At 36.7% G+C, this 14,516-nt stretch overlaps 1 protein-coding gene across 5 annotated transcripts in view; it reads left to right on the forward strand.

Moving 5' to 3' along the window:
* Positions 1-328: 328 nt before the first annotated feature.
* The window catches only part of armc8 (armadillo repeat containing 8), a 40,709-nt gene continuing 26,521 nt past the window's right edge, over positions 329-14,516 (forward strand). For 2 of the 5 annotated variants that reach the window (XR_007972500.1, XM_052148852.1), the window contains exons 1-15: positions 329-401; positions 2,525-2,601; positions 7,891-7,962; positions 8,101-8,243; positions 8,359-8,456; positions 8,612-8,704; positions 9,003-9,083; positions 10,570-10,645; positions 11,211-11,301; positions 11,389-11,449; positions 11,537-11,737; positions 12,614-12,709; positions 13,218-13,300; positions 14,207-14,288; positions 14,369-14,455. Coding sequence is in view for 4 of the 5 variants with exons in the window: in XM_052148852.1 (XP_052004812.1) it covers positions 354-401; positions 2,525-2,601; positions 7,891-7,962; positions 8,101-8,243; positions 8,359-8,456; positions 8,612-8,704; positions 9,003-9,083; positions 10,570-10,645; positions 11,211-11,301; positions 11,389-11,449; positions 11,537-11,737; positions 12,614-12,709; positions 13,218-13,300; positions 14,207-14,288; positions 14,369-14,455 (1,389 nt within the window). In the remaining variant the exon portion in view is untranslated. Of the gene's footprint in view, positions 402-1,406; positions 2,602-7,890; positions 7,963-8,100; positions 8,244-8,358; positions 8,457-8,611; positions 8,705-9,002; positions 9,084-10,569; positions 10,646-11,210; positions 11,302-11,388; positions 11,450-11,536; positions 11,738-12,613; positions 12,710-13,217; positions 13,301-14,206; positions 14,289-14,368; positions 14,456-14,516 lie in introns of those variants that run through there. The other 3 variants (XM_052148853.1, XM_052148854.1, XM_052148855.1) reach the window with 3 other exon arrangements.

Below are 14,516 nucleotides of genomic sequence, written 5' to 3' on the forward strand. Positions count from 1 at the left end.
ATTCCAGGTACTATTCTTTGGATTCAAAAGTGTTAGTTCCATTGGAACACTAATCAATTTATTAAATTTAAATTGTATTTAAAAGTTCATGTTTTAATCAATACGTATTATTCCTCATTAATATTCATGCTTGAATTCCTCCGTAGTTTTATTTAATATTTTATTTTGTTCGTTATTAATTCAACATTATAACAAATAAATAGTGATCGTCTACTCCAGTCTGCTCTTAAAGATGTGGAAAGTGCTCCTTTAGATGGTCTGCTGATTCAAGTGTGTGTGGAATATACAGCTGTGAATATTCAGCCGAGGGTGTTTTGAGTGGAAAGTGCCGCTGTGAATGTTCCGCTGTGTGAATGATGGCGTGCCTGCTTGAGGCCCCTTTACGCATCAGCGTGTTATCTGTGAGTCTTTCTAATTATACCGCATAAAACCCTCACATTTTCACTTCAGGATCATTTAGATATACATTAAACATTTTAGATAGACTTTAGTGCGCGATTTGATATTACATGGTGTGTTTTTGTCATGGCCGACTTTGTGTTTATGTTGCTTACAGCAGAGCTGGTTGTGCTCTGAGCTGTCAAATCAAAGTGATATTTAGTTTTCAACCTATATTTAGAGCTCAGGCTCCAAAAACAACTCACATCTGCTTGTTATTCTCTGATGAGGTGATCAAATGATGGTCCGAATAGGCTAGTGTTGTGGTTACGCCCCTCTTTTGACAGCCATGGAAGTCTGTCCTGTGTGTTTTGACACATGTTGATCACCTCATATTTAGTATGGTGGTACCGTGGTACTTTGATCTATGGATCGGTACTAAATGATTACCGTATTCATGTAGCATGGTATTCTCGTGGAATACTAAGTTTCGTTAAAGAATGTTTGTGCTTTTTAGTAAAGGAGATCTTTCAAACCTTAGTTCTGCTGTGTGGGGTCCCAGAATTGTAAATAATATTATTAATTTCAAAAGTAAGTGATTATCTCCCTTCAGTTTATTTTTGTTTGTTCCGCTGTCCTAAGCAAAGCATAATAACAGGTATTATTGGAGGCTTAATCTTTGTTATATATGCACATCTCAGAAAGGGGAATGTTGTCCAGTATATTAACATTGTTTATTTAAGTGACAATTTGCCCCCTGCAAGAACATACAATAAAACATACAAATAATCAACATCAATAGGAAAATTCATTGATTTAGTTTTTTTCTCCTGAGATCCCATTATTTGTTTTATATATATAGAGAGCATCTGTCATCTGTTTGAGCAATGCATCTTTTAACTCCCAGGTGGAAAGTGTGTGTCTGTTAATATCTATGTGATTGTAGTATTTCTCAGTGATGCTTCTCAGTAAGCTTGTATCTGTCATCAGTAGCTCCCTAGCATGCTTGTGAGAATCTGTCAGCCTTGACACAAGATTGATTAGTGATTGCTTAAGTAGATTTTATTACCGTCTGAAATTGTAGATTGAGTCATTGTTTTCTATCGAAATCTTTTTCAGAAAAAGCCAAATAATTGTGAACAACTAAATACTTATCCTATAATTATTTATCTAAACAATGGCCTAAAATCCCATTTCTGCCATACAAAACTTCTAATTAATCAGGAAGTCCTTTCTGAATTAATAGTCGCCACAGTATTCTAGGGGTGGGTGGTGCACTGAGGAAAATGAATCTGACTATATGCAATAAACATTTTGGACAAAGATGACTTTCATAGAGTATTCTTGTTACCAATGTAGAGGATGTGGGGACAGAGAAAAGCAGAACAAAAAAAGAGATTTTGCGATGTTTTCCATTGTAGTGGATGTTTTCCATTTCTTCTATATTGTACAGTATACAGTAGGTCTGAATCCGTAACCTGAGAGGTTGTTTATAGGGATGCAATCATATTTAGGTCATAGGTGTTGCTTTGACAAAAGGCCAATGGGAATGTACTACTTAGCAGAACAAACTGGAGAAGGGGATTGGGGTAGATCACAGGAATTTGAATGTTTGACCCACTATGGCTACAAAGGGAATAAAATATATTCATGTTTATCATATAATGTAATGTAAATACGTTTTTCCAATTTCATCAGTGGGTAATCGCAGATAGCTAACATTCTGCAATCTGATGAAAGTGATACTGCAGATCACTTATCATGCTATGTTTCAATCCATAGAGCTGATACAGTTTTTCAGTGGATGGTTTGAAACATTAAATAACCTTTATGGCAATTCTTGCTGATTGCACAGACACTTTCTGGGGTGAAATCTGACCATCATTCCCACATTTCTCCAGCCTGAAATTGACGTCTTGCACGAGTGAGCTGCAGTGTGTGAAGTGGTGGCCGCTTTCCACTCTCCTTCCAGAGACTTCCACCAACATCTGGTGACTATATGGATGAACAGGCTGATTGAATATTATGACCCTGTGAGCGAGGAGAGCAGGCTATGGGACGACGATGAGGGTTGGGGGCTGTTTCGATGCCTAAGGAGGGATGAGTTTGCTGAATCATCTTTGTGTTGTCGTTTGTCACCATGCAGGAAGTCACAGCCACGAGTCGCCACTATGTTGACCGGCTTTTTGACCCTGACCCACAGAACGTGCTGCAAGGAGTAATGTGAGTACACAACCATGTGTCCATCGTGTGTGTGTTTGAGTTATCTGGTCTGTGTTTACAGATCACTGTGTTCTGTGTCACTTCTGTAAAGGTGAACGCTATCGCAGTGAGGATGTGTTTTAAACCTAAGATGTGTGTACATGAGTTTGTTCCTTGCAAGAGTGTTCTAGGGTTTGTTTTAGAAAAACATTATCTGTGTGAGTTTGTTTGTATTGTTCTGGTGCTGTGCTTTAGTTTGTGTGCTTGTGATTACCGTGTCTGGGTGGCTGCTTCTCGGGTCTCTTCATCTTTATTTTTATTTTTATACTCTGAGCCCCAGCTCTGGTTTCTGTTAGCCTGATGCTTCCTGACTGCCACAAACAAACTTTGCCACTGTTGATGCATCAGAATGTAAATTCTGGTTACACTTGACCTTAAACGGTAATTTTACTTGGCCTTTGTTTAGAGTAACTATGCAAATTCTTTGAATATTTTATTATTTAAAGTGACTGCACATTGCTCTTCTTTCAGTTTGTGTTTCTACAATAACATATCAGCTCCAACCATTTTTATAATATTAAATCTTATATTGTATGCGAGGGGATGCATCACCCTTTTGCAAAAAATACTAAAAACCATCCCCACTGTAAAACCACCATCCCCCCTTACCATCCCCTTTTGATTAATTGTGTCATGTATTCAAATTAATAATGCAAGTAAAATCTTTAATTCTCTATGTTTGATAAATAACAGATAATGGCAATTAGCCACTTAGAATTAGGGGTGGGTAAAAGTATTGTTTTTCTGAAGCATCACAATCTTCATATGAACAGTCTCGATATTGATTCTTAAATCCCGAGAAATCACTCACATTTGCAACCAAATTTCATGCTATGTGACTTAAGTGACTAAAGTTTCATTCACCAGTAATTGTTTAGTTGTGAAGTGTTCAGCAGCGAGATCCTTTCACAGTGTGTTGAGAGTAATAGTTGTTCTGTGTTGTTTGTGTCCATGACGAGATCCACGCAACCATTTGTCATTGAACACTGTCTCTTTTAATACCCTTTCTGTTCTTTACAGTCAGTTGTTGATCAAAAACAACTTAAAAAAACTTTTAATTCTAATCATGCATCGCACAGATGAGGTAAAGCCATTTGAGTCCTCTCTAGTAAATATGTGCTCATTTAAAGGCGCAGTTTACAGAAAAAACTTTTTTTGTTAAAGAGACCGTACCTAATTTAGCACGTGTTCAACAAATCAATGTAAATACCTACAAATTATGCAATTAAACAATAAATATGTAACAAAAATAATATATGAAATATAACATCTTATATATTGATTAAATGCATTTATTTGTTAATTTCTAAAAACCCAAAATGTGATCAAATTATTATTTTCCTAATGCACCTAGTCAAAAGGTCCCCTTTATAATTAACAGCATTTATTGGAAGATCATTTCTTTAATATGTATGCAAAAGGGACATTATAAATAAAATAAATCGATATTGAATCTGAATTGAATCGAGAGTTTCTGAATCAGAATCAGATCGAATCATAAAATATTTATCAATACACAGCCCTACTCAGAATTAGATTGACACATTTGGGGTTGCCAGATTTCAAGTGGTGAAATCCCCCAATCTGATCTTTACACTTACACAGTTTGGAAATATTCTGTCAGGGGTGACGATTAAGTTGCACAATCTAGCAACTTTGAGCGCGTGAGCTCTCTCTCCACTACTAAATGGCGCCGGTTTTCTGAAAACACAAGCAACAGCTGTGTCGCAGTTTAGCGATGGGTTGACTTGTTCTTTCTAGTGTTCACATTAAATTTATGCCACGGAAGTTAATGCAAGTATTCAAAAGTTTCACAGACTTTCAAAAATAGAGGAAAGTCTTTCTTTTAAAAAGATGAGAACAGATGATTAGATATTGCTAGAAAAAGTGTACAGATTTAGCATGTACATGTTTTTTAACTCCAACCATTTTTTCAGGGCTTCGCCCATAAAACACTTTTGTGTAAAACAACCTTTTGCACCACTGTTTAACCACCCTACATAGAAACAGCCCAAACGTCCCTTACTAGTTCAGATACTGGAGTTGAAAAAATGCATGTGTGTGACAGTGAGTGAACAATCTAGAGTATAACGTGGATTCTGTTTTCAAAATTCATGATACAATACAATATCAGAGGGTAACAGGTGCATAATATGGCCATGTATAAGGGTTAGTGATGTGACACCCATTTTTTTGTCCAGATCTATTAAATTAAAAATACATAAAAAAAAAAAATGCTATCTCATTAAAAGCTGAAATTCTTGAAAAATTGTTTTTACATGACTGCAGAATAATCAAAAAAAAAAAAGCAGTGAAACAATTGTGTTCAATCCAAATCAAAGTCATGTGGTGTAACCAGCATGTAGGTAGCCATTTTGTTGTTCATGTTGACCATAAAAATCATAAAACAAAGCGGACACATTGAGACCCTCAAGACTGAGCCTGAAGATTTAAAATTTGATATTTATTTTTAAATTTTTATGAAAATGCACATTTTGTTTGGGTCATGTGGTGTAAAAAACATCTTGATATTTTTGACTCACAAATTATTAATATTCAAAAAAATATGTTTTCGATACTAAAAAATAAATGAATAGTTATAACCTAAAACATGATATTTTCTTTAAAGGAATATTCTGGATTTAATACAAATTAATCTTAATTGATAGCATTGGTGATATTATGTCCCGCTTTAAAACCTGGTATTAAGATGCGTCTCAGGTGATCCGATCACATGTGGTCAGGTGAGGGACTCAATCACTATGTCTGTGTGTTACTGCATGTTAATAAACCGCAACAAAGTTAGAAAAGACAAAGTGTGAAAAAAGTGTGCTATTTCTCAGCTGAAATTTTATCTAAGCTTAAACGCAACATTTCGAGCAGAATTGTCTGCCCTCGGGTGTGTGTGTGTGTGTGTGTGTGTGTGTGTGTGTGTGTGTGTGTGTGTGTGTGTGTGTGTGTGTGTGTGTGTGTGTGTGTGTGTGTGTGTGTGTGTGTGTGTGTGTGTGTGAATTGAGTCACAGTGTGAAGCGCTTTGAAAACCGCTAAGGTTAAAAACGTGCTATACAAATGCAGACCATTAACCTAAGCTGCAAACATTTATACTTCTTAGAAGTGTCCCTGCATGTTGTTTTCAGACACACTGAAGAAGATCCGTGAAGTTCTCTTGTTTGTATCCGCTTTTTAAAATGTTCTGATTGGATGGTTGTTTCCTTTTAATGCCACTCGTAACTGACAAAGTAAACAAAGTTTAAATGTTCACACCTCATTACGGTCACATTTGACCATATTCATGTGTAGTTTTTGTGATCCGATCACAAAATGTTTTAGACCCCATTTAGACCTGTATTTGGCGCTGACTGTGACTACATGTGATCGGATCACCAAAAACTTATTTTAATACCATGTGTAAACGGGTTCATTGTTGATTATTGATTATCACAAAAAATATTTTGATTAGTTTCTCCTTTTCTTTAAAAAGACGTGAACATCAAGGTTACAGGCAGAAATGTGTGAAGCTAATGATTTTATAAAAACAACTACATTGATTATTCTGATAAAACTTGAGTATTATTTGAGCTGTAAAGTTGTTTAAATTGTTATTTTAACAGTCATTTTAGGGTTCTAATGTTTGCGCTGTTAAGTCATCATGGCAGCAAAGTTGTAAAATTATACAACTGTAAAGTTATAGGATATAACCTTACACAAAAAAGGTTAGAAAGTGATTTTATCACACTAAAATCATGTTAACAACACACACATTTTTTATGTTTTGTGGCTGTATTTTTTTAACACTGAATATTTTAACATTTAAGGTTTGGCCCCATTCACTACCATTATAAGTGTCTCACTGTCACCCAGATTTTTGCTTTTTTAAAGAAAAAGATGGACTAGTCCAAAATAATTTTTGTGGAAATCAACAATATGCCATAAATGCTGTCGGTTGATCTTAACTTTTATTAAACCCGGAATATTTATTTTTAGATAATAAACTAACTGCTGTGTACCGTACAGTTTTGTTTGTGTGCATTTTGTACTATTAAAAAAGAATATCAATAAAGGTTGTCTTACAATACTACTCATTTATCCGGTTTACAGGGAGGTAACAGGCTTGTGTTACTAAACTACATTTCCCATCATTCACAGTGGCAGCAGAAGAATGAAAAGATGCTTTCATAAAGCATCAATTTCATACTTAAAGTGATAGTTCACCCAAACATGAGACTTCCCTCATCATTTACTCACCCTCATGTCATTCCAGATGTGTATGACTTTCTTCTGCAGAACACAAAGAATTTTAGAATAAAACCATCAGCTCTCCTCTGTTGTTCCAATCCAAACTTTACCAAAGTTTTCAAGCTCCAAAAGCACATAAAGACAGCTGAGAAGTAATCCATACGACTGCAGTGTTTAAATCCATATAAGAAGTGTGGGTGGGAAACGTTTTTACTATCATTCTCCACTTTCACTTTCTTCTTTTATTATTGGTGATTCACATTTTTCGTGCATATCTCCACCTACTAGGGAAGGGGGAGCATTTATAATAAAAAAAGACTTAAATTGATCGGTTTCTCTCCTACATCGATCATGTCACTTCTGAAGATATGGATGTAACCACTGGAGTCTTATAGATTACTTTTAGCTGCCTTTATATGAATTTTGTAACTTCACATTTTTGTACCCATCCACTTACATTGTGATGACCTACTGAGCTGAAATATTCGTATAAAATTATTTTTAGGTTCAGTTTAGGAAAGAAAGTCATACACATCTGGGATGAGATTTCTGGGTGAACTCTCCCTTTAATGTTCATCCTTTCCCCTTCACATCAGCACTTAAAAAAAACACCCTGTCTTTGTCGGGAAGCGAAAGAGATAAAAATTCAAAATGTATTTTACACTTACAGAATGACCAAACTCAGAAGTAGGAACGTTACATGAGGACTTAAAGGCAGCATTAGCGCTACTGCCTGTATATGCTAAATATGACCAGAATGAGTCATGAGATCTCTGCCAGGAAGGTGTTGCTGTTTGCTGTACTGTTATCAGTCTCTTTAATTGTCAGATCATTCAAATACAGAGTAACTATGTAAATACAGATCGTTTTGCCTGTGCTTGGGATACAGAACCAGAGATCTATTTAGATCGGCTTACCTTAACAATAGCACCTCCAACATGTGTTTTCTTTTTTGTCACAATTTGTGTTTTGTACAGTGAGTTGTGTTATACGTGATTGGATTTGTATTGACAGTGACATGAAGAATGCCGTTATCGGAAACAACAAGCAGAAAGCCAACCTGATTGTGCTGGGAGCCGTGCCGAGGTAGGTCGGCCCACTTCACTCCTGTCACCCCTCATACATTTGACTTTCTCTTTTGCTGTTCTATGATGTTTTTTCAAGGTGATGTTTTCCAGGGTAATCACTGATGATCTAAATATAGTGTGTGTGTTGTGTGTGTAGACTCCTGTACCTTCTCCAGCAGAGCTCATCCAGTCTCGAGTTGAGGACCGAATGTGCGGTTGTGTTGGGGAGTCTGGCCATGGGTACCGAAAACAACATCAAGTCCCTTGTGGACTGTCACATCATCCCAGCCCTGCTACAAGGTTCCCTCTCTCTACCTTGTGCCCTCTCTCCATCACTCACTCTATCAGTCTCCCACCATTTCTCTTTTGCTGATTTCTAGTAAGAAATGCACTGTTGTCTTTTGTATTTCGGCAGGCCTCTTGTGTTCTGATCTGATCTTCACTGAGGCATGTCTGCGCTGTTTAAGAACTGTTTTCATCAGCCCAGTCACCCCAGTGCAGCTGCTCTACACCGTAAGACTCAAGCCCCACATCAAATTTCTTAAATGTCGCTATCACAGCACCTTTATTAATATTAATCTAAATCACATTAATAGATGCATGTAAACACAGATACAAAATAAGATATGCATATGATTAAACAGAAGTTGTTTTGTTTTTTGCATCAGGACCCCACTGTGATCCCCCATCTCATGTCCCTGCTGAGTCGATCACAGCACACACAAGAATATATCACCCAAATCTTCGCCCATTGCTGCAAGGTAAAACAACTCAAGTTTATGACACATTAAATATACTGGTATTCAGATCTATAAAACTGATCGTTCCAGCTTTAAATTTGAATTGGATTAGCCACATTTGAATCCTTTGTTATGATTCAAGTGATGACAGATTTTATTTTTAGAAGAACATTTAACCTTTATTTATTTAACCTGGGTAAAATCACTGTAAAAAAAAAAAATGGCTTAATGGTTTATTAGCTAAGTAATTTCATGACCTCTGACCGTTTTCCGGCATCTACATATTTACATTTTTCAATATTTCTGTTTGTGTGTCCAGACTCCAGAACATCAGATGGTTTTATTTAACCATGGTGCCATCCAGAACATCGCTCCTCTGCTCATCTCTCCCTCCTATAAGGTACAAAACAGAACAAAACAAATTATTATGCCATATCCCACATACTGTACACTCAGTTCTGCTTAAACTGATTTTTTGTCTTTCTCATTCTCTGTTTTCCACTCAGTTCCCTTACTTTTCTGTTGGGACAGGCAAAAACAGCAATATATAGCGAAAATCTGAAATGTTAATTTTTTTAAAGGGGTCATACTGTATCATTAAGTCAAGTCGTTATTTTTGTTTGTATAGCCCTTTTCACAACACACATAGTTTCAAAGCAGCTTTACAGAAAATGATGCTTCAACAGAAAATGTTATCAAAAGATCTGTTAAGTCTTAAGAGTCATCACTGTGTAATTGTAAATTGTTTATAAAAATAAGTAATAATTGTATTTAGAACCCCAGTAAGATGTTGGTTAATGGAGAAAAATAACCTCTGGAGAAATTAGGCTCACTATTGGGACCAGTTCCCCTCTGCCTAAACAGCATGAATATTATGCCAATATTAGTTAATTATGTGCAGTTCAAGTCATGGTTTAAACTAGTTTAATTGGTAAACTAAGTGTTAAGGGCCAGTGTTTAAACAAATATTTTTGCATGAACTGTAAGATTAATGACTACGTGTCTTTGAAGTTCATCCTGGATTAACTGCAGAAGTTCACATAGATGCATTGTGCTTTGTCAGTTGGCTGATGAAGGCCTTTGTTGGCAATTAATTGATAGTCTATGTATTCCATTTTAAGAGTGTGGTCCATAAATAAACAAAGGTGATGCAGGCAGAGATCAATGAGATCAATAAAATCATGTCTGTATTTTTTCCCTGAGATCTATTTATAAAGTTAGTTAAAGTTTTTGTGGCATACTTCAGTATTTCATGACCATTTTCAACCCGCTTTCTAAGTCTTAAAAGGGAGAAATGAAGTGAAATTGGTAAAATACATGTGAAATAAGTAACAGCGCTTTGCTGCACTTACTCACTAGTTTTGGGTTTGCTTTAGTTTAATACAGTTTCTAACTTCATCCTTCAGTAACAGACTCTGTGCAAAACCTGCATTATATTGTAACAGATTCACTAACCAATCTGAGTTGAAAGTGCTGCTGAAACTGTTAATATCAGACTAACATGATTAGGGACCTTGTTAAAATAAACTGCAGCCACTTGTTTCTAAATTTGGGATTTTTCCGAAATATATGAAGAGTTGTGGAAGTTCAGAATGATACTGCTGTTAAGTTTTAATAGATGGTCCTTTTGGACTGGGGAGGAAGTTTTGATTTCTGAAAGTTTCAGCTTTCATAGTATATTGAGCTCTTTCATTTTAAAATATCAAGGAAATTTTGATGCCCCGTGATACAACCTATATCAAGTTTTTGTTTCCAAGGACACAAAGATAGAGAAGGAAGCCATCTATAATACTTGTACTTCTTGTACATCTATTAATTCATTTGTCATGCATGTTAGTGAGTATACTGTGAGTAACAATAACATTTTTTGAATTCCATCACTACAGGTACAGATGCAGGCATTGAAATGTGTCTCAGTCTTGGCCTATGAGAATGCTCAGGTTTCCATGACACTGGTGAATGGTGAGTGTGCCCCTCTCTTATTATCTCCTTGTTTGCATCCTTTGGTTTGTTCGTCTGCCACTTGTGTATCAGTCTGTATTCTATTTTTTTTTCTTTCTCTCTCAAATGTAATCATTCCATCTCTGTTTTAATGAAGTAAAAGTATAGAGTGCAACAGTAGGGTTATGGATGTAAAAAACTAAAATCCCATTCAAAATCTCCAACCTTTCAAGACAGGCCTACTTTGAGCTTCAAGGTCGTTATGTGATGGTATATGCTTATGTATTAGTAAGTGTCATTGCTGAATTCATGAAATACTACACTACCCACAATCCTGAATAGCAATTCACAAATCAGAAGTGACTATTACCATTGAAAGGAAAATTTTTGCTTCAAATCAAATATTGCAATATTGTGATTTAAATCAGACCTGGCTCATTAGGTACAAGGCTGAAGAACATTTTATTGAAGTGTGTGTGTGTGTGTGTGTGTGTGTGTGTGATTGCAAATTGAGACAATTAATCATTACTTTAAATATGAATTTAATATTTGAATATTAATGATTGTCTGTGTGTGTGTTCCACAGTGATTGTAGATGGAGAGCAGCTCTCTCAGGTTTTTGTTAGAATGATGCATAGGGACAAACCCATCGAAATGCAACTCACAGCCGCCAAATGGTGAGTGAATCTCTCACTCCAGGTTATCTGTGAAAATGTCTCATCGCTTCAGCTCTTAACAACAACACCCCCCCTCCCCTTTCACAGTTTAACATACATGTCTCGAGCAGGAGCCATCAGAACAGATGACAGCTGTATTGTACTAAAGGTACCTCTAAAATCATCTGCATTTATCTTAGAAAAGTCCCATGAAAATGTATAGAAACTTGTTCTCTTTCTCTGTGTATGTGGACAGACTCTGCCGTGCCTTGTGCGGATGTGCAGTAAAGAACGGTTACTGGAGGAGCGGGTGGAGGGGGCCGAGACACTGGCCTACCTGATGGAGCCCGACATAGAACTACAGCGTATTGCCAGTGTCACCGATCACCTCGTGTCCATGCTGGCCGACTACTTTAAATACCCGAGCTCTGTCAGCGCCATCACAGATATTAAGAGGGTGACCTGACACCTCATACACACACACACACACACACACACACACACACACACACACACACACACACACACATGTTGTGTTTCCATGTTTTATGGGGACTTTCCATAGACATAATGGTTTTTATACTGTACAAACTTTATATTCTATCCCCTAAACCTAACCCTACCCCTAAACCTAAACCTCACAGAAAACTTTCTGCATTTTTACATTTTCAAAAAACATAATTTAGTATGATTTATAAGCTGTTTTCCTCATGGGGACCGACAAAATGTCCCCACAAGGTCAAAAATTTCGGGTTTTACTATCCTTATGGGGACATTTGGTCCCCACAAAGTGATAAATACACGCTCACACACACACACACACACACACACACACACACACAGTTGTGTTTCCATGTTTTATGGGGACTTTCCATAGACATAATGGTTTTTATACTGTACAAACTTTATATTCTATCCCCTAAACCTAACCCTACCCCTAAACCTAACCCTCACAGAAAACTTTCTGCATTTTTACATTTTCAAAAAACATAATTTAGTATGATTTATAAGCTGTTTTCCTCATGGGGACAGACAAAATGTCCCCACAAGGTCAAAAATTTCGGGTTTTACTATCCTTATGGGGACATTTGGTCCCCACAAAGTGATAAATACACGCTCACACACACACACACACACACACACACACACACACACACACACACACACACACACACACACACACACACACACACACAAAACAAAATGTATTAGCTGTATTTATTGCTGACCACTTGTGATCAACTTACCCAAGATGTTAATACCATGTGTTACCATCTGCTTTTCTGATAACATCTAGACTCCATTTAACTGACTGTTCTATGTCTTTCTTTAGTTGGACCATGACTTGAAACATGCACATGAGCTCAGACAGGCAGCATTCAAACTCTACGCCTCGCTAGGTTCCAATGACGAGGACATTAGGAAGAAGGTGAGACATAATGGTTCTCATCTGCACCTTTATGAGACTTTTCTTCTGGACAGATTAAAGGGATAGTTCACCAAATAATTATAATTCTCTCATCATTTACTCATTTACATGCCAGATGTGTATGAATTTCTTTGTTCAGCAGAACACAAAGATATTTAGAATAATATTTCAGCTCTGTTGGTCCATACAGTGCAAGTGAATGGTAACCAAATCTTTGACGTTCTAAAAATCACATAAAGGCAGCATAAAATTAATCCATAAGAATCCAGTTGTTTAATCAATTTCTTCAGAAGCGATTTAATAAGTGTGGGTGTGAAACAGATCAATATTTATGTCTTTTTTTTTTTTTTTTTTACCATAAATCTCCACTTTCAATTTGAAAATGTGAAAGTGGAGATGTATAGTAAAAAAGAACTTAAAAATGTATGTGTTTCTCACCCACACTTATTATATCAGATCACATCAGGATGTAGACATGTGTAACCACTCGTCTCATTTCCTACTACAGATCACAGAGACGGAGAACATGATGGATAGGATCGTTAGCGGCCTATCAGAATCCAGTATAAAAGTACGGTTAGCAGCAGTCAGGTATGATGCACATTTTGACTTTCAATCTTCCTTGTTGACTGTTAAAAATTTGGAAAACATGGGTAGCTTAATGTACAAAGATGTCGACTGCCACCCCTGGAGTCGTGAGTTCGAATCCAGGGTTTGCCGAGTGACACCAGTCAGGTTTCCTAAGCAACCAATTGGCCTGGTTGCTAGAAAGGGTAGAGTCATGTAGGTTACCTTCCTCGTAGTTGCTATATGGTGGTTCGGTGGGGCACAGGTGTGAACCACGGTGAATAGGGTGAGCTTCCAGACGTGGTTCGTCTGCGCTGTAATGCGCCTAAGTTACACTATAAGATGTGCTGACCAACTGTCTCAGAAGCAGAGGTAACTGTGATTTGTCCTCCGCTACCTGGATTGAGGCAAGTAACAGCGGCACAACAAGGAATTGGAGAGTATTGGGAATTGGGCTTGTGGAGAAAAAAGCAGAAAATAAAAATTTAAAATGTGGAAAACCAAAGCAGCATTGTGAATGAAAATCGGGTTAATTGAAAGGATTTTTTAATTGGCGATACCGATATCTAGCAAGCAGGATGGCAGATGCTGAAATAGATAATACAATTTAACCAGCAAATCAGATTTACACAACATTTCTAAAGTGAAACAAACACTTATTGTATACAATATTTACTAAAATTTGAAAAGTAAAAACCTTGAAAACAGATATTGTTGACTATCCATTGACAAATGAACTGATAGATTTTGGAACTGAAACAATGGAAAGTGAACATTTCTGTTAATCTGGCAAGCGGACATCATTATCGCCCAATACCGATAATGGAAAAAGGGCCAAATATTTTCCAATTAATAGGCCTGGCCGATATATTGGTCTGATACTACCAGCAATTGGTTATTGACTAAATTGAAATTTCATATTTCTTGTAGATGTCTACACAGTTTATCACGATCCGTACAACAGCTAAGAACAAGTTTCCATGATCACGCCGTATGGAAGCCACTAATGAAGGTACAATGATCAGACAATGTTAAGTTTAAACTGAACCCTAGTTGAACCCTAACTAAATGTGAGTTTGTTTTATTGAGTAGTTATTACAGAACGCACCAGATGAGGTGCTGGTTATGGCCTCTTCAACACTATGCAACCTATTGCTGGAGTTTTCCCCCAGCAAGGAGGTAAAGCATAATCAAATACACACTCTTTAGGGCTAAGCTTTTTTTTTTGTGTGGTGTTTGC

This window comes from Xyrauchen texanus, chromosome 18 (assembly GCF_025860055.1).
Source record: "Xyrauchen texanus isolate HMW12.3.18 chromosome 18, RBS_HiC_50CHRs, whole genome shotgun sequence".
Lineage (NCBI taxonomy): Eukaryota > Metazoa > Chordata > Actinopteri > Cypriniformes > Catostomidae > Xyrauchen > Xyrauchen texanus.